Source organism: Babylonia areolata, chromosome 22 (assembly GCF_041734735.1).
Source record: "Babylonia areolata isolate BAREFJ2019XMU chromosome 22, ASM4173473v1, whole genome shotgun sequence".
Classification (NCBI taxonomy): domain Eukaryota; kingdom Metazoa; phylum Mollusca; class Gastropoda; order Neogastropoda; family Buccinidae; genus Babylonia; species Babylonia areolata.
Genome location: NC_134897.1, coordinates 11,464,524 through 11,486,041, shown reverse-complemented (window position 1 = coordinate 11,486,041; position 21,518 = coordinate 11,464,524). Strand labels below are relative to the sequence as shown.

The 21,518-nt window shown below is 39.5% G+C and overlaps 1 protein-coding gene across 2 annotated transcripts in view; it reads right to left on the bottom strand.

Annotated features, from left to right (window-relative positions):
• The window catches only part of LOC143296908 (ras-specific guanine nucleotide-releasing factor 2-like), a 316,971-nt gene that overhangs the window by 62,462 nt on the left and 232,991 nt on the right, over window positions 1-21,518 (bottom strand). The window contains exons 10-14 of one of the 2 annotated variants that reach the window (XM_076608906.1): window positions 17,727-17,896; window positions 14,715-14,793; window positions 11,226-11,440; window positions 10,222-10,304; window positions 7,197-7,220 (exon numbers count right to left, since the gene is read on the bottom strand). In XM_076608906.1, the coding sequence (XP_076465021.1) occupies window positions 7,197-7,220; window positions 10,222-10,304; window positions 11,226-11,440; window positions 14,715-14,793; window positions 17,727-17,896 (571 nt within the window). The remainder of the gene's footprint in view (window positions 1-7,196; window positions 7,221-10,221; window positions 10,305-11,225; window positions 11,441-14,714; window positions 14,794-17,726; window positions 17,897-21,518) is intronic. The other variant, XM_076608907.1, reaches the window with a different exon arrangement.

Sequence of the window (21,518 nt, the reverse complement as noted above, 5' to 3'; positions counted from 1 at the left end):
TCTTGATGACCTCTGATTCCCATTCCACAGAAATTGTTTTAAAGAACTGCTCTCCAGAGCAAGCAACAGCATGCAATGAGCACAAGGGTTGTCAATGGCCTCACATTATCATAATGCTATCACACACTGTTTGTCCTATTTTTGTTTTTTGTTTTTGGTGCTATATTTTGGAAACAGCCCAAGTAAACCGTTTGGGTGGAGAGGGAAAGTGATATTTGGATATGCCTGTTTCATCACTGTTGAATCAGCCAGTCTGAACATTTAACATGAAGCTGCTGATGAAATGAAATATACTGATTATTCTAAGAGCTAGTAGCAAACAGACAACAACAGAGAGAGGGAGGGAGAGAGAGAGGGAGAGAGAGAGAGAGACAGACAGAGACAGACAGAGAAAGAGACCAAGACTGAGAGACAGAAAAGAGAGAAAATGGCAACCCAGAAATGGTACAAAGTGGCGCGCACACACACACACGGAGACTCCAGCGGAGGAAAAAAAAAAAGATGATTCTCCAGCAAGGACTGCATAATAGGTTTATGTTTAGAAACATCAATACCCCACAGCCAACTAATGACCTGGACAGCCCGGTTCTGGAGCTATTCATAGCATGAGGACTGTGACCTGATGCATTGAACGATCTGATTCCATTCGTTTACTGCTCACCGCAAAGTTTACGTACCAGCTGAAAGTGGGTTAAAACACTTCAAATGTCAACAAATCAAGATTAAGTAGCTTTAACACAAGCAGATTCTTCAAGCTGAAAAGGCCAACTCAAATTCAAGTTTCCCCAGTAGGAAAATAATGTACAGATGACAGGATATCAATTACTTTCAGAATGAAAGTGACAATAAAAAGTTACCACCACCGAAATGCTGGAACGCCGTAAGACAATGTCTTCACTGATTAAGCAGTGAAATAGTTTCTGACATGTCAGCGCCAGCTTTCAGAGTGAAGATGTTTTGTAGAGAGGGGTATGGCATTCAGAATGCACCATGGTGCTAACTTCTTCACCTTTCTGATGGTTAAAATGGTGGGTTGGGGAGAGGTTACCCACATATATACTGCTAAACAGCTGTTAATTCATTTGGTCCAGCTGATTTTCCAGTCTTCAGTTTTCTGTTAACAATACTTGTTCCCTGGATATTGGTCTGTTTATAACTTCATCTCCTACTGCTTCAACCATTACATCATCTTCACTGAAATCACCTGCTTCTTTTTCAAGTACATCCTAAAAATGATCAAATGACTGGTTACAGACATACTACTTTGCTTTGACATTTTTATGTGAAAGTTTATTGTTTTCCAAAACATCTTCTAGCATGTTATTGAATCTAACAATTCCTTTAAAAGTGATTCATTGCATTCTTTCTTTTTCCTAGCTTCCTATCCATCATCCTTTTATATTTTCTTCTTGCAATCCCAAATGGTACTCAATCAACAACTGATGTGTCATTAAATTTTCTAAAAGTCTTTGCATCTTGCGTCCAGTTATTCTACATTACTGGTCAAACCATTTTTGTGTGCTTCTTTTGCAACAGCAACCCTGCACACTGCCTGTTTTTTGTTTGTTTATTTTTTTATAGTTTTTTTTAATCATCAATTTGCTCAAACTTATTCAATGTTAATTTAATGTCTACCTTTATTGAGTCTGATGCAATGTCTATCAAATTTACTTTTCTCGAATTCCTTGTCGAAAAATGCCTGTGCATGTAACGTATTCCATCTATATTCATCAAGGAACTATTGTTTATTCACATTTACAGGATATCTGGTAAATGTGTAAGCAGTCTGTCTATCAAAGCACAACAAAAGAAGGAGATGATCTGATTCTGTTCTGTCCAGTATGTCATGTGTCTGAATATCAGAAACATATGCAGGGGCTACAGAGAGAGAGAGAGAGAGAGAGAGAGAGAGAGAGAGAGAGAGAGAGAGAGAGAGAGAGAGAGACAGAGATGCTTGTTTGAAGTGCACATTATCAAGACAATATCAAAATCCATTAAGAATCATATAGAATGCAGCAATCCAATAGAGGAAGTGAGAGAGAAAGAGGAAGAGACATACAAGAGATGGGCAGAAACAAACAACAACAACAAAAAAAAAAAAAAAAAAAAAAAAAAAAAAGAAAAAAGAAAAAAAAAAAAAAGGAATCTGCTACAACCCCCTACTCCACCCACCCCAATCCCCCTTGTGCCCCCCAAAAGCTACAAAATAACACATACATATTGCCAACACTGAAGCAGTGGGACAAGAAAAAAGTCTTGGAAAGCGCGGACTATAATAGGTTTATGTTTAGAAACATCAATACCCCCACAGCCAACTAATGACCTGCACAGCCCAGCTCAGGGGCTATTCATAGGGTGAGGACCGTTACCAGGAGCACTGAACTATGAAATGATGTGATCACCATCAGACAGTCAGGGGAAGAGAGAGAGAGAGAGAGAGAGAGAGAGAGAGAGAGAACAGACAAGAAGAGAGAGACACACACACACATATATAAAATATAGAAATCACACACAGGGAGAGGGAGAGAGAGCGAGAGAGAGACAGAGACAGAGAGACAGAACAGACACGAAGAGAGAGAGACAGAACAGACACGAAGAGAGAGAGACACACACACACATATAGAAATCACACACACACACACACACACACAGACAGGCAGACAGACGGACAGAGACAGAGAGACAACAGACCGACAGACAGGAAGACACACACACACACACACACACACAGAAATCAAAGAGAGAGAGAGAGAGAGAGAGAGGCAGACAGACAGAGACAGAGAGGAAAAGAGAGAAAGAGAGAAAGAAGGAGAGAGAGGATACCAGCTGGAACCCTGGCATAATAATGAACTAGGGTCAGGGTCCGGGTCAGGGTTAGTAATTAGTAATGTTTGATGATCTTTTAGAAACAAGAGGCAGGACCTTCAAGACTCAGGAGTAATACCCATGCAGGAATTTAATGAAAAAGAAAATACACTGTAAACAATATCATCCTGCAATGGGACTTTTCAAATTACATACTGCTTTGACCCCCTCTTGACTTGAATGAATGTTCTGACCATAACCAATTATTGAACCAAATTTGATGGCAATAGAATGACTGGAAAAGCAAATTGCATAACCCCCCTGACCCCCTCTTGACTTGAATGAATGTTTTGACCATAACCAATTATTGAACCAAATCTGATGGCAACAGAGTGACTGGAAAAGCAAACTGCATAACCCCCCCTGACCCCCTCTTGACTTGAATGAATGTTTTGACCATAACCAATTATTGAACCAAATCTGATGGCAACAGAGTGACTGGAAAAGCAAATTGCATACCCCCCCCCCCATAACCAATCATTGTAGTAGCTTTATCTTGATAAAGGTTGCATGAAAGACCTTATCTCTTTAGTGACAACTTTTTCCAAATTATCACCATGCACTGTGTTGTGACCTGCCATTTGCCCTATGACCTTGAACCTCTGATCACGCTGTTGCCATGGTGAACTGCTGAACCAAGTTTGATAAAAACTGGATTATCCTTGCAGTCTTATATCTAGTAGAAAGAATATAAGAGAAGAGTAGACTAAATTATATATAGTTTGTTAAAGCAACAGAAAAGTAGGACAAATATGATGAAAGACACACATACACATACATGTTTTGATCTGTACACAGGAACACAGCAATACATGGCACATATATACACTGGTAACAGGAACAACATTATCTTTAAAGACAAGTACACCATACTTATCAAACTGTTTACATAAAGCAGAAAAATATGCACACATAATTATATTGATAATCCTTCAGAACTGATAAATCACACTCATTACAAAGGCAGACACAGACACACAGATGCACAAAGTCACACGCACACACCAGCTCATGCACACATAATGCTGGTTTCAACAGCACAGTCCTGAGACAATACCAACATCCACTAGAATCTTGCACAGAAAGACACCATTCTATGGAGGAACATATCTATCAGGTTTTTAAAAAAAAGTTTTATATTATATCTGTCAGTTTATCCATTTCATTATTGTCATCATTGTAGACTTTTTATGATGTCATCATCACTGTTATCATTCTTTTTAAAATCAGAAGCTGATATCTTTTCTGCTTGTAATACAATTCTGCTATCAGACAGCAAGCTGAATGTGACTGAGAAATATTATACATATGCGCACATTGCTTTACTCTGAATTAGTTGCAAAATAATTATGATGCTAAATATTCTTGAAAGAACTGGAGAGAGAGACAGAGGGGGAGGGTGGGGGGTGGGGGGAGAGGAAGAGAGAGAGGGAGAGAGAGACATTGAGTAGTGCCAGAAACAATGACTGGAATCCAAACAACAGAGAGACAGACAAAGCCAGAGACAGAGACAGACTGAAGAGTGTTCCATGCCCCCTTGCAGTACAAGGAAAGAAACTCAGAACCTAAACCATCAAAATGTGAACTTCCCATGGTGAAAACACACCCACTTAAATTGTTTCCATAGTCTGGGCCAAAAATGCAGTGAAATGTCCATTAAAGAATGGTATTGGGAAACCCGATTCCCTGACCAATGCATCAGACAAAACGCTTTCCAACCCCATCCACCACCCCCTTTTTCTCAGTTCTCTAGGGGGAAATGAAAATGGCTTTGTGTGCAACATTTATAAGATGATACTTTTCATAACATATGTCATTTGCTTCATTACATAACCCCAAAGAGCCCTTTCTTACTGAAGACAAGAATGAAGTTGCAACAGACAAGTGCCATGTAGAACAAAATATTTACAAAATTGTAAAAGGTCAGCTTGTTTGAATGAGGCTGTAAACAGAGCTGGTTTGTGAAGAAAAAAGTAGAACCATTCTCATACAAAGAAAAGACTGAGCAAACACTACGCTGACAACAATGCTAATGAAATTCAATGATTTACCGAAAATACAAAATGAGGCAAATTTTGCCTTCAAAGTATTCTGTGAGACATGATAGAAAGTGCATGTGCCTGATTTAAAAAGGGTAAATCACAGTCACAAGCTAAATGCCAAAAAGCACGAAAACGCAAACATGGGACAATTATTCAAGTTCTCAAAAAATAACCACAAAACAGACAATGAAGAAACTGTGCGTGCCAAAATACCCCAATCAAAATGTGAGCAATGGCCAAAATCATTGAATAAAAGAAGAAAAATGTGACATGATGTGACTGATGCAAATGGATCCCATTTCTTTATACCATGATCTGTTAAATAGTTTACTTATTCCTTCATCTTTGGTAAAGATCATGGTCAATGAAACTTGCACATGCACAGAATAACAATGATGACAACATTTGATATTGCTGTTTATTGTCCAGCTGACCACACAGGGCCATTTCAGGACTGCAGGAACAATGGAAATGCAGGTTTAAGAAGCTCCTGAAACATCCTGTCACAAATGTTTGCTAATTTGAAATGTACCAGCAACCTGAACAGAACTATCATTAGCACCAATTCTTTGAAATTAGCTGAATAAAATTAACTGAAAAGCTTAAATGACAATAAAAAAATCTATTGTATGTCACAAGTATAAATCACACCAAGATGCTTCAAACAGTCACTGACTTCTTTAAAGATAATTAAAGCACTAGACCATCCCCACAAATGTATGGACAGGACTGTCCTCGCAATAAAACAACATGTAAACAGCAGAGCCAGCAGTGTTTCACAGAAATATGGACCATGACAACAGGATACTCCGAGCTGAAACCATCCACTAATATACAGGAAATTTACAATATGACAGTTATTCAAGGAGGGGGAATTTTGGTTAATTTCCTGTCACACATACTGGTGGTTGTAGACATTTAAAAAAAAAAAAAGAGTATTACATACATTTGAATGTTACCATTTAAAAGGTAGGAGAAGTGGGTGAGGCAGGTATGAATGGTGAGTTTGGGGAAACCTGGTAGATGGAGGGTGGATAAAATTAAATATTTAAGTACAGTTATGGAAAATTAGTTGATGGATTTCATAAAAGAGAAGTCGTTAATCTAACAAGAGAAACAACCGATAATCTTGGTAGAGTCCAAGAAGCTGCACTGTCACAACTGTGCATATTTTGTTGATCCCATTTTGGTTTTTGCAGCTGAGGAATGGAATCTTTTCATTGTCTATACTGGGATGGATGAACACAGATATGAAAGTTATGGGTCAGTTCAAGTATCCAAATTACACACACACACACAAAATGCAACCAAACACATGTTTGAATAAAACTACATACATTAACACTGTTAGGGTTGACAATTTTTGTAATGAGTTTTGACAAAATTGTTTCAGTCACAATTTCTCCTATTCAGATATACTGACTGTGTAACAGATTTTTCAACATTTCTTTGATTTCTGTTTCTTCTTTGTTGTTGTTGGAAATACACGTATTCATTTTGAACAAACTTTTCCATATGCAGAAAACATTGATTTTAAACTCTCCATACTGTGAAAATATGACAAACAATAATCATATACTGACACTTCATGTACTGTTCCTAAAATCACCCCTCTCTCAGTTGTTTTTTTTCTTTCTTTTTTTTTGTCTCTGTCCAGAACACCCTCTCTCTATTTGTCCCTTTCAACATGGGCTGTGGGGGGCCGTGCTGAGGAAACTTTAAAGGCAGAAATTCCAAGAGACTTGAGTCTTGAAACATTTATGCCTGTCAGGTGCAAAGACAAAATCAGTCCTGATTGGAATAATTACTGACTCGTGATAATTTCTCAAGGTATGTGTGAATCAGGATCCGTTTTCTGAACTGCTGTATTTGTTTTTACACACAAGAGTAATTTTCCCGTGGTTAAAGCATCCAATATGACAAGGCAAGTCTTTGATGACAGTACAATCAAAGCAAAACAAACAAACAAACAAACACTGGCAACTGACGGCATGAAGTCAGAGTACACACAGTGACGCAGTCCACATTTTCTTGGACAGTCACTCAGTGACAGGATGAAATACAGAACACTCAAAAATCTTATTAAATACTGGAAAAGACAGACTCATGCATACTGAGGAATGCAGTCATGGCAGCCGCAACAACATCAATGAAAATGCAGAGGCAAAATTCTCTGGAAAAAATGTCCAGTTAAAAAATGCATACATTGTGAATCAAAAATGCCACACCAAAAAAAAAAAAAAAAAAAAAAAGAGAAAAGAAGTGAATCCATGTCCAAGTGTGACTCACCATATCTGGGTACTATGGATGAACCTGCATGCAGCGTAGCGATGAGAGGCGTACAAAAACAACATGTGCCAAATGTGTTAAGGCGCAACACGAAAAACTTCACATGGTTGATGCTTACAACAATAATGCAGTATGACATCCATTGCATCTGGCAGTACAGTACAGTTTTTTTTTTTCATAGAAAAGGCCAGTTGTGGGGACAGAAACTGCTGGGTGAAATACAATTTGGTTCATTGCAAATTGAAAAACAAACGTTCATAAAAATCAAACACACACACTGAGGCACAGTTTGTGTTGAGCCTTTTATTTGTTTACTTAGTAATTTTATTCATTTACTTGTTTTAATGAAAATGACTATCAGAGTATATGATGGAATTTATCCTAGGTTATAAAGATGACTTACTGAACTACCTAATCTGTTTAGGTGTCTGTCTTGTCTACTGCACCTCTTCAGTGCCACTACCCTCATCCCACTCCCCTAAAATCCCTTATATGCACAGATCCAACATGTTCTGAGTTTATTCTATCACAATCTCAGCTTCAGCAGTCCATTAAGAACTATCAAGATTACTGTGAGATTATGGATCAAAAGAGACCTGTGCTTCTGCTGAGTCACTTTGGTGGCTTCCAGTAGTGCCTGCTGTGATGCATACAAATGTTTCTTGGCGGCTTCCCAGGGAGTTTTGAATTGTTCTGTTGTCTGATCTGCCTGATTCCTGACTGCAGTCATATGGTCAGAGCCGCATTTATGAACACAGTACACTGTTTGGTTGTTTAAGAAAGCAGTCAGCTATCTTGATAAAAGCGTTTGCTTCTGTTATAGAAATATCATTATCTGTTATGTTTACACTGCATGCAGAGGCTGTACGATGCCTGTCTCTAATGCTACTCTGGTTAAGTTAGTCATCTGCTACTGAACTGACGGGCATTTATTATTTTTTTTGGAATAAGTTGATTGGGTGGATAAGTATTAATCTGACAATGTGGTTTAGTATTAATCTATGCCCATCTTCTCTATAAAGGTGATCTTGGACAAAGTTAAAAGCACTGGGCAGTGTATATAACAGGTACAATGTAAGCTCAAAGCACATCTTGATTTGCCTTGTGCACTGTGGGAATAATATTGTCATGAATTTGACAACAAAGCAAAAGCTTTTTTTTCAGTGGCACATACAATCATTTCCGTGTTCATCAACACATAAAAGGAAGAAAAAAAACAGTTATACAAGTGAACCCCATATGGTCATACAAAGAGACCCCTTCAGGAAATAACAGATAGTTCACAAACAAAAACACACAAGTGAAGGATTTTGCAGGGGTGGCTGTCTGGTTGAATCATCTGTTTTGTCTCCTTGCTTTGTTATTTTGCAAACAAAATTCATCACATTTAAACAAAGATCAAATTCTTTCATGAACTTACTACTGTATTTTCCAAGACTACTTTAAACAATCTTCTCAGCTACACTCATATTACCAATCAAAAGCAAATGAGTATGCTATATTGTATTGTTATGAAATAATGAATCTTCTCATTCATCCAAAGGTATACCAAATGCCCTAAATCATCTGACCATCAATATATCTAAAACTGATATTTGGTAGAAATGGTGTGAACATTTCTACTAGCTGACTACTCATGAGCTTTGAATACAAATGAAAACATTCACAGCATAACTAAGTTCTACTGAAATTTTTATACAACTACATAAAAAAATACTGAACAGCTACATTTAAAATGACAAAAAATATAAGTTGCACAAAATAAATAACTGTTATCAAAAACAAAGTAAAACTAGAACAGAAATGGAGAATTATTATCTAAACTATCAACAAAAAAGTTCTACTGAAGCAAAATGAAAATCAAAAGGTTAAGGAAAGCAAACTGCTTTGGCACTATTGCCATTCTACTCTACTAAAATAATAACAGAAAATAACCACATTCATTACAATCAGTTTCTTGTGTGGAAAGAGGGAATAGGAGAGAGAGAGAGAGAGAGAGAGAGAGAGAGAGAGAGAGAGAGAGAGAGAGAGAATTTTGTGTGTGTGTGTGTGTGTGTGTGTGCGCGCGCGCGCATGTGCACGCACATACACTGAAAGTTTTTTTGAACGACAAGATAAATTTCAATATAACATTCAGTAGTCGTACAAACTGGAGGCAAATTTCAAAAATGTAAAAAGGACTGGTCCTAAAATGATACCCTGGGATATGCCACTGAATGTCCAAGCCTCTTCTGATAATACAGCCATTGTATTCTGTCTTTAAGACAGTTTCCATTCCATTTCAAGAAATTGCCTGTTATACTATAAGACTGATGTTTAAGGTTCAGTCTTTCATGGGGATTAGAATCAAAAGCCTTACTGAAGTCAAGATAAATGAAAGCCTCCTTATGTCCAATAAGCACTGTAAAACCATCCATCATCTGTTAACTGAGCCATGCATGATAAACCAGCTTGAAACTCATATATATATATCTATCTATATATATATAAATATATAATATGTGCTTCCACAAGATCTCTAACAACCTGTTTCGGTACATTGCAAATAGCATTTTGTTGGGTTAATAGGCCTGTAACTGCCTAGATCAGTCTATTACCTTTCTCAACATAATTTACTTCAGTATACTGTCAATGAAGCTGACCTACAATTCAGTTTATCCATGTCTGTCTTGTGAGTGTGAGTACATTTGACAGCACACAGAACACAAACACACAGAGATATACACAGACTCCCTCCCATCACCCCCCACACAGATCACTAACCCACAGAGTGCAGAAAACAACTGAGGGGAACAGAACCCACTAAGCTTGACCAACGCAAACAACAAAGATTGAAAATGAGTGCAGACACAGACCAAAATCAACCAAACCACATACATTATCACTGCAACGAAAAGTGACCAACTCAAAAGAAGGGGGGTTGGAGAGGCAAAATTGAATTGGGGACATTTAGGACAGACAGCGTTGTATATATGTATACAGAACGACAGCGGTAAAGATGGAGTTCAAGTAAATGGTGACTTACCTGACAGATTGGGGCATAGTAACTGAAGACGACTCACTCATGGAGCTGTTCAGTAGGTCGCTGTAGTGCAGATTTTCAATACACTGAAACCACGAAAAGCACAACTGTCAGCAACTGAACAAGTCAACCTACTCACCAACCGACCAACCAAACCAAAAATCAAATCAAATCATGTTGCTTATGGATCGGCTGACTGCTAAGGGGCCATTTCAGGACTGATAACTCGTCAGTTCTTAAAGCCAATCTAAGAGAAATCAAATAAAGTTAAAAGGTCAATCAAAATAACATTACAAAGACAAAATCATCTGCTTCTCGTTCAGTCCAAGTAAGATATAAACCAAGTCCAACATGTTTATGTTTGTGCCTAATATCATGTACATCCCAGCAGCTGATCAGCAGATGTTCAATATTGAGAGGCTGGTTGCAAGGCTCAAACCATGGAGCTTCATTCATGAGGCAACAGATAAGAAAGCATCCAATAAGAACGACCTGCAGAGGATGGTGTCCTCTTTCCAAGAGCATGCTAGCTGAGCTTAGGGTGTTCACAGTAGGCCTCAGTATTGGTCAGTCTGTGGCACTTCTCTTTGTACACTCCAAGGTAGATCCTGTTTTAAAGATCTTCTACCAGGATGCGTTGCCAAGTATGTGAGCTGTGCCCTCTCTTTCTCTTGAGTGGTCCATTGGTCCACCTCTCCTTGCAACACCCATGCAAGCACACACACACACACACCCATCCACACATACTTACTACCCATTTTACCCTCTAGCATTTAGCACTGCAACAAAAATATGCAACTCTCATCTGTTTTTGACCAGTCTCTGAAAGGTACCCAAGGTATGCTTCAGGGTCTTGAGCTCTCCTTCGAGTGTTCTGTGCCAGGTGTTCTTTCACCTTATTCTTGCGTCTACCATCTGCAGTGAATGGCTGCCCAGGTGAGGTTACCCTGCTCTCTTCTAAAACAGCAAACCACAGCCACACACACAGGACATCCACAGGCACTGACCTGACTGATGTCACTGCACCAGGCTGCCTTCTCATGCAGGGTGGAGGCGACAAGGGTGATGGTGATGGGCGGACCACTCTTGGTGTCCACGATCAGACGGAAATCCAGCCCATTGTAGTCCACCTTGCACTCCCGCTCCGGTCCCGTGGAGTTGGGCAACAGGTTGGCTGCCGCCGTCTGGCTGTTGAGGCTCACGATGGAGTCCACCGATGAGGCTGTCAGGGAATGACATCAGCACCATTGTCAGACAATCATTTATCGTAACATTCTCATCAGAAAATCATTTATTTTTCTCCATACCATCTGGACAGGGACAATGTACTGTATTGCACTGTGTTACTCTTTTGTCAACATATTTCTGTGTGTGTGAAATTGGACTGCTCTCCCTAAGAGTGCATCGCTACTGGGTGGTGTAACCTTTTTTTTCTTTTTTTTTTCTGACTCCAAATATTGTTTTCTTTTCAATTAGAAAAAAATTTGCAAAGAGACATGTGTACATGATGAAGCAACAGTGTGAACAAGCTGAAACACCCAACAGACAGACAAATATATATATATATATATATATATATATATTTAACTTGAGTATTAAAAAAATCTGAATGCAAAGCAAGCAGCTAATACAGCCCAGCCCAGGGCTTAATTGCAATGGCAGCAGGTTACTTTTTTGAGAAGTCACTTTCTTTGCATGATGTCACCAAAGGGCATTAGTTTTGTTTCTCTGGGTTCTTGGGGCCAGCTGCCCAAAAGACCTTTGTTCTTTGAAAGACAACACCCACACCACTCAGGGTTTAACAAAGAGGGAAAGAAATCCAAGGGTGATGCTAGAATCAAACACAAGGTCTGTACTCTTAAGCCAGGGCGGGAATTCTCTCCACTAGATCACTCCTCCAAATTCAAGGTGCTGTCATCATCAGATTGTCCACAAACATGCACAGATTCCCAGGATGAAAATAGCGACATGGACCCTGGCAGTTACAGAGAAGGTGATTAAAAGCATAAGCTGTGGGCTGGTCAAAAGCTGTTTGCAGACCTGCATATTGTCCAACATACCTAGCAGTTTAAACATTAAATATCTCTTTCTCTTAACACACAAGCACATACATACACACAAACACGTGTACACGCATAAACTCATGGTGTGCTCACAAACACACACAAGCAATACACGCTTGGATATTCAAACATGATAACATCCGCATGAATCACATCCATAAAAACAATTTATGCACATGTCCACTGTGTTGGATCAATGGAGGTGTGTGCGTATGTATGTCTGTAAGTGTGTACATGCATGCATACATGCTGAAAAGAGAAAAGAAAAAAATAGAGAAACAGAGAGAAAGAGAGATAGAGAGAGAGACAGAGAGAATGTGTGTGTCAGGGAGAAAAGGTTGAAATGGAGAAAGTGAGAGAGAGAGGGGGGGGGGGGGGAAGGAGAGACAGAGAGAGAGATAGAGAGAGCCTTTGCATGGGAGGTGTGAGCCTGAGCACATGTTTGTGTGCATGTATGTGTATGCATGTGTTGTCACTTGGAGCAGCCGTCATCACACCATTTCTTCGTTTTGTATTTTTCCGTCACTGTTTCAACAGATCAAGGTATACACGAATATCCTCTTATTCTGTGAAACCAAACAACCAGACTTTGTGCTGAAACAGTAAGGGGGAAAAAAAAAAGAAGACAAATGACACTCCCTATGGTGAAGACAGACACAGGTGCACAAAACACAGGTGGTACCACACTACACCAACGTGCTCTCCACAGGTGGAGCCAAGCACTGAGTTTCACTTGCCGGCAGATCCATTGTGATGAGAAATCAATACTGTACAATACAAAGCTGAAGGGAGGAAGGAAGACAGAAAGACTTGGACAGGTTTGCTGTACCAACTGTTCAAATCACCAGGGTTACCATCAATACACATAAATTCCTTTTTGAAGAGGAGACACAGAATGAAAGAAGGAGCTGAAAGAGGGGGGAAAAAAGTGTCACCGGAATAGGTGTTTTGTGGCCAATCAGAAATCTGAAATGTTTTAATGGCAGATTAACAGCTTTTGCTTTTATCAAAGTACAAGTCATCTCTCTTGTTTATCATTTCTATAATTCTCCTTGCACACACACACACACACACACACAGAGACACATGCACACACACACACTACACATGCATGCATGTATGCACACAACCACATGCATGTATATAATTATGTGTACACACACACAGACACACATGATCTCAACAAGCGCTACTATTCCGACAACAGTGAAACTAGTTCACAAGAATGAAGAGATCAAAGATTAATAGTCAATGAGTGGATGTAAATGCATAACAAAGCACAAAGAAGTTAATATCACAAGGCAATGAAGTCCAAATGTTAATGTGAACAAAAACCATGTGTTACTGTGTTATTTAGCAAAAGATGTGTAAATGGCCAGTTCATTTTCATTTACAAAGTGAGGCTTGAATCTGAACATCAATCTTGAGTAAAAGCTTTGGTCCTTCAGAGATTTTAAGGTAAGGAACATCTTGAAATGTATGCTTTGTTTCACTGGCATCCAGTGTTGAGTGTTGCAAAGCATGTTCAAATTTTGAAAACTGATAGCTATGGTGGTTCTTCAATTTCCTGAGACTCCAGTTTTCAAAAGATGTTTGATTAAGCAAAGAAAATATTTTTTTCCCTTAATAAGTTAATCACATATATATGAAAGAAAACCACTTGTCACCTTGTCCACAAAATTCTAACGTTCTATGAATAAAATCAACCCTCTCAAAAACACTGTATACCCATAAGTGAGTGTCACAAAAAGACAAAAAACAAAACAAAACAAGTGCTAATCTTAGAATTTTTTATATCTTAATTGGGCTTTCAAACTTAGGATGAAAATCAAATATATGGTCTGCAAACTAATTTCACAAACTTTGATTCAAACCTCACTTCTAAAATACATCATGTTTGTCCTGAACTCATGTCAAACATCCATGTGTGCATGTGCGTGTGCGTGTGTGTGTGTGTGTGAGAGAGAGGGTGTATGTGTGAGCACACATTTTTATGATGAGCTCATACATGTATGCACAGAGAGACAAGAAGCAAGAGCAATGCAGAGGGAGAGAGAGGGGGAAAGGCAGAGACTGGAGAGAAGGTGAGACACAGGGAGACAAGAACAGACTGACAGACAGACACACAGAGACTGAACAAACACAGAGTGAGATGATGGGAGTGTGGAAAAGAAAAGTGGAAGGACTGATTAATGGAAGGAAAGAAAGACATGCACAGGCGGTAAGAGAGACAAACAGAAAGAGATAGGAAAAAAGAGGAGAGAAAAGAGAGGAGCACATCTTCCTCTGCTGTACCTAACACCCACACAGAGATCCAGACCCAGATCCACATGCGTGTGCGCGCGCACGCACACACACACACACACACAGACCCCCACCCACACACATATATACTCGCACACAAAATATTCCCATGTAATGATGTATACTTACTCTCCTCATCAAAGTAGAAAATGTCAGAATTGGGGTCCTCCACCAAGGTACAATCCAACAGAGTCAGTTTTCCATAGTGCTGAAACAAGACCATACACAGGAATTCATTTCCATTCTGTGAAAACAATGTCACAGTCTGCAGCAGCTGGAAAAAAAAGTCGGCAGTAAAACAGTTACAGAAGACAATTTGTGAACATTCAGTCAAACAACCTCTTCTCTAAAGTTCTGAGACTACCATCACATGCAAGCTGAAAAATAATTTTCCAGTAAGTTCCTGGGCTTTGACTTCTGGGCGCACGGCTGATCACAACGTTTGAAATGGGCAATAAATCCCCCAGCTCCATTAAAAGAGACAGGTGTTTATTCATTTACGTATTCTTTTATTTGTTTATGCTGTTATTTATCAGTTGAGACAGGCGCAATGTCCATTTCATTAACCAGAGCTTTGGACAAACACATCCATGTAAATACACCGTTTTTCTGAACAGTAATCACAAACGTGCTCAACAGATCTACAGTATAGTTATTTTTTCACTTCCCTGATATCTTATTCAGTTCATTAAATACAGTTAATAGCCACACACACGCACACACAATGTATGCCTGTATGAGTGCGCCAGTATAATAAAAATATGGATATACATGTGGATGATGTGTGTGCAGTACAAACTGAAGTGGTTTATTTTTGTTCTTGTAGTTTTCCCACAGACGTCTCTATTCTATGTGTCCTCACTTCTTTCCACCCTCCTCAGTAAACAGCTTCAAGCAAGTGACAGCAATTCTCTTTGTTCATTAATTAACAGGTGTCTGAAAACTACAATTCTCCTTTTTTTTTTCTTCATAAGAATGACTTTTAATGACTTTTGGTGTTACATAGTTCCATGTACTCCACAACAGCTAGTTTTAACATTCTCTCCTTTTGTGGAAATTTACTTCTATGTACTTCATAACAGCTAGTTTTTAACATTATCTCTATATGTTAAAATCACTTAGTTCATTATCTCCTTATGTTAAAATCACTTAGTTCAATGTACTTCAACAGAGCTAGTTTTAACAATAAAGTCCATGATTATGCTAATATTGCCCAGTTCAATTTACTTCACTAGAGCTAGTTAACATTATCTACATTTGTCATAACATAGTTCTAAGTATGGATTTCTGCACTTCACTCATAAGCAAATTCATATGTATGCGCTATCCTAAAATTCTTCACTTAAGACCACCTGCACTGTTCCCTTCCTGATCTGACCAGTGTTCACATATAATAAAACAACTGCAGGTTTCACACAATCTGTCATTGCTGTGCACAGCTTCTGACGGACACAGAGAAAAGCCAGGTGTCCAGTACCCTCCGTAACATACCTGTGACTGGGACACTGCCCTTCATAACCTATCATTCCCTGTGCTGTTGTTGCACAGCTGCAGTATGCAATCTGCCTGAGGGCCAGTTACACATTTACACGTATACATGGTCCATTTTCCTGTTCATACCACACTATTTCTACCAACTATAATCTCACTTTAGCTGGAAAGCTAAAACAAACGAAACTAACCAAAAGTAAAACCAAATCTAAATGGTGCCAGGACTAGTTTGGATATTTCATACAAAACACTAGATAAGTGCAAAGAGTTTGACTGAAAACAGTGCATGACTTGCTTCAACTAAATGCTGCAGAATTCTTCCCACCAGTATGCACACCAGTAAACAAAAGGAACAGAAAACCACACCACCCAAAGAAATTGTTCTCTCCCACTCTTAAGTTCCTGTGAAGGGCCTCAAAATTCTGAGACAATGTCCTTTATTTCTTGCTGATGGATCAGGATAAAGGTCAAATAGCCAGATGCTACATAAGGCGATCAACGTTCTTTTAAGACTTCACAGTGGGGCTGTATTTGAAACCCCCTTTCACAATACACTGTGACAATGGCAGTAATAAAGAGGTAATGGTAGAGGTCATGGGGAGTGGTGTGTTGGGGCTGGGGGTTGTATGGAGACATGAAAGAAGATGTAATCCAAGATTGTTCCAATGAAACACATAACATACACAGGACTGACCAAAATCAAGCAATCAAGATGAATACCATGACCTTATAAATGAAACAACCAATCTATTCAGCAGATAGAAGAGGTCATGCAAGAGAATTTTACATTCCCCAAGAAAAAATATATGCTCCCACTTGTCAACTGACCTCTTGGTCTACAGGGGTATGTTTTGTGGGCAAACAACCTGACTGTTTGCCACAACTGTCCACAGGCAACTGAAGAAAGGAGTTGCACAAACAAAGGCTTCAATCTCACCAGCAAATAAACAAAATATGAAAAAAAGAAAGAAAAGAAAAACGAATAAGGGATTTATATATAGCACACACACTGAACTGAGACCAAGAATAATCATGATCAAATTGGGTCTATTAAATAGGATCCACGAAATGCGTGATGTCAGCAGATTTGTTTGACAACTACCAACAAATGCTTCTAATTTTTGTTTGTTTCTTGTTTGAAATAACTGAGTTTTGTAACCATTTAATCAGCATGTGAATGCAGCTGATCCAAAAGTACTGATATCAAGTTAAGATGCAATAGATAATCAGATATACCCTTTCACCACTCAGTATACAAAATCTGTAATGCAAACATCAGCATTCTAGATCATCACATAATTAAGGTAAACGAAAAATCTGGAACAATTACATCGACAATCATTACAACAAAGATGATAATGATGACAAAAACAATATGCACGCTCATACTGACCTTAACTGGGTCGCATAAGTAATCTCTACAATGCTAAGTTTGCTTTGCAACAAGAATTTTCCTCACTGCTTGGATTCAGCACAGACATAAGAAAATTCTTCATGATAAACAAACTCAGCACTGCTAAGATCGCTCATGCTATCCAGCCTTGATCTTCATCAAGCAACAAACTCTCAGCCAATGACTACAATTGTACAGAGGAAGAAAAAAACGGATGAAGGAAAAGCATATAGATTGGTCAGCACCTTGCCATTTACCTTGGCCAAGTGCAGTCGACCACTGGAGGTGCGGGTAGTCAGAAGGATGTGGTTGGTGAAGAGGAACACTTGCCGCACAATCTCCTTCTTCTCCTTGAAGGAAGAGCTGAAGGATCCCAGGCGGTTACGGCTGAACTTGGTTTTTTCGTTCAACACCTGCAGTAAGGGACCTGCAAGGAACAGAAATTTCATCTTAGCACTTTGCTGTGAAAGACTCTCTTACGCTTGTTCTGTCATGAAAGACTCTCGTACGCTTGTTCTCATAACTAAATGAGTCTGTGTATTCCTTTCTGCAATTCCAAAACCACAGTTATGAACTTGCAGAATTCATGGAAGCATAGTGTCAGCAGCCACAGTGAGTTCAAAGCCACAAAAACCAAGCAGAAAGCTTCTGGTATGGATATGGACATAGCTATACAACTTTAGTGACAAAGCCTACCTGACCCTAATCTTAACCACAGTTGAACATTTTCGTCTTTTTTTCACCGCTGTTTTGGGCAACAGACACAGACAGCTGTTTCCAGTATACACACACAGCTCCACGCTTCAAGGTAGACAGAAAGATAAACCAGACAGACCCAGACAGAAACTACCACACACATTTCTCTCAGCTTTCCAGTGAAAGTAAGAATCCACTCAACACACAGGAGAAAGACAATGTTCTCCTAAAGAGACAGCCGCAATAACCCTCACCATCTCTCACTTTTAACTGGGAGACTTTGAGTGAGCTCAAGACAAGGAGTGAATGAGGAAAACTCACATGGTTTGCAGAGCGGTGGTCTAGCGGTAATGCGCTTGACTACAGAGCAAGTGTCCACAGGTGCAAGTCTCGTAAATAATGGAAAATTTTTTTATCTCCCCCCTCCACTACACCATGGTTGGTGGTCTAGGTGCTAGTCTTTTCGAGGAAATAACAAACTTAGGTCCTAGTGCAGCATGTACTTAGTGCATGTGAAAGAACCCACAGCAACAAAAAAGGGTCATCCCTGATAAAATTCTGTCCACTTTGATAGTAAAACAAATACACTTGCAGACAGGAAAAACAATATCGAAAGGGCTGCACTGTGTGTGTGTGTGTGTGTGTGTGTGTGTGTGTGTGTGTGTGTGTGTGTGTGTGTGTGTGTTGTATAAACGCCATTAGAAGAGAATGTGCTTTTGGTGCAAGTGTTTGTATGCATGTACAATCTTTAGGGCATGCATTGAAATCCATCATGTGCCTCAACACAAAAGAGAAACTCTGTTGCAGCAGTGTGTAAACTAAACATAAGAGCACTGAGCAAGCACACACACACATTCATACTCGCAAACATGTCCATGTGCAATTGTTGGGAAAATGGCTTCTTCTTCTTTACTAATAGATTCAAGGTTACATTCTAACTAAAGTCAGTGGTGTGTGTGTGTGTGTGTGAAATATGTTATGGAGAAGATAGACTTTTTATCATGACCTTTGAATGCTCCCCATACACACACTCCAAAACACACACAACTGTACTTAACTATACATAGCTGTTATCAAAATAAACTCACAAATAGAACCAGTAGAAAACAGCATGCTCCTGTTGGCTGTACTAACAGTGATGGCAGTCTCTCTTGTGTGTCAAGTTTCCCCATCTTTCCATACCAATCAAAATCAACTAATCGCTGACCTACAAATCGCTGACCACCTGTTCACCACCACTTTCACCCTCAGTCCCCACCCCCACCCTCCAAGAAACACCTTAAACATGAACAAAACAAAAAAATCTCACAGTGTCCTGTGCTCAAAATATCCGATTATTCCTGTCATTCCTACCGGTCTGTCCTTCCTATCTCCCCACCCCCCTTCCCCCTACCACAGAGAAAAGAAAAAAGAAAGGTGTTCACTCCAGGATAATCTGGAACAGTGACAGCCGTCTGAGACACAAGATAATCTGGACTTGTTAATGACTGCATGTGGGCTCACTTACAAGATATTCAGGAACAAACAGTTCAGTGCAAGAATGATTTGTGAGATACAACTTCATTTAAAAAACAGGAACCCTCTTTAGAGGATTTTTTCAAAGAGCATGTCATGCACACATACATGGCATACTTGTGTGTGTGTGTGCCTGCGTGCGCGTGTTTGTGTGTGTGCGCGCGCGCGTATGTGTGTGTGTGTGTGTGAGTGCATGCATACATTTGTGTGTGTGTGTGTGTGTGTGTGTGTACGTGTGTGTCTGTGATATCAATGTTAAAGCACACAAGGCTTTTACAGGAAAGGCACTCAATAAATCTTGCACACAGAAGAACCTAACAGCATTATACAGATTTTGCCACAGACTTCACGAGCGTGAGTGTCTGGAGAAATTAATCTAATCATGTTTCTCGGTATTCCCCACCCACACAGCCAACTGAAAAAGTCACATCCTACACTCTCATAGCTTTGGTTCCATTTCAGGATGCTGGTTTAGGTCATCAGGAGGAAAGTAAGGAAATCAAATTACCTCTAACAGTTTGTCGTGATCACAGTCCCAACTCATGGAGAGACAAACATCATTTAACATTAATCGCAATTTACTGTTCCACAAACCAACTACTCTTCCCTTTCTCCATCTTTCCACCTATATCCTCATGCACATGTGTGTGTTGGGGGAGGGGGGCAGGGGGTGGTGGGGTGCATGTGCATGAACGCATGCACATAGATGACATGTAAATGTTGTGAATGCATCAATGTAAGCAGTTGAATGAGTGCATGTGCATGCATGCATATGTGCATGAATTACGTTATTATATCTGAAAGTGAAATAGTTTGTGTGTGTGTGTGTGTGTGTGTGTGTGTTTGACTGCATGTGCACGTGTTCATTTACATACATGTATATGTGTGTGCGGAGGTGGAGGTAGGGGTGTGTGAGCATGTGCGCATGTGCATGTATGGTTTGGTGCATGTGTGTGTGTGTGTGCACAGGAAGGTATGTGGGCGTGTTTGTCAGGTGAATGTGTGAGGAGTGCTGAGGGAGAAGTTCTGTGAATGGTCTTTTCAGCAATTACTTTGAGTCTAGAAATTCACAAAATAGGGATGCTTACCACTGTATCGCAAGGTAATGTTATCCAGAATACAGCAACATTTCATGGACTGATTGACTGGTTTGATGACTGACAATCAACTGACAGAATGGCTACAGTATTTTTGTTCAGTCACCACACATTTTGCCATTTTTTGTGGAAATAGTGACTGTTTTCCACTGGTATGAGTGGTACCTACATATCTAGAATGAACATAAATAAATGAAATTAAACATACACACATATGCATGCACACACTCACACATGCGCAGCCACTCACAAACACACAATAACTGACCGATGGAAAAACCACAGAAGAGATGAACTCATGAAGGGGTAAAATGTTTTACACAACTAAGAAGTATATAAATAAAATCAATTAAAAAAAGATCACATCAACACTCTTGCAAAAATCCCCACCCACCCTCCCTGACCATGACATGAAAGCAAACTAGTGTAGTTTTCTGACACACTGAGAAAACCTTAGTATTCCTGAATACCAGTGGTGTCAGTACAGACCACATAAAAAACAACAACAAAAAACCCCAAAACAAACAGCCTTCACTGCTCTCCTTCCATCCTCCTGCATATCTATGGCATTGGCAGACAGGATTGTGCAATGTTATCACGCACAGCATTCCGTGTAAACTGTAACAGACTGAACAGGAGCCACCCAGAAGGGAAAACTAGAATCGGATCTGCATGTGCACAAGAGACAAGATTAGGGGGGAAAAAAGAAAAAGAAAAAAAAAAAGACGAGGGGGAAAAACA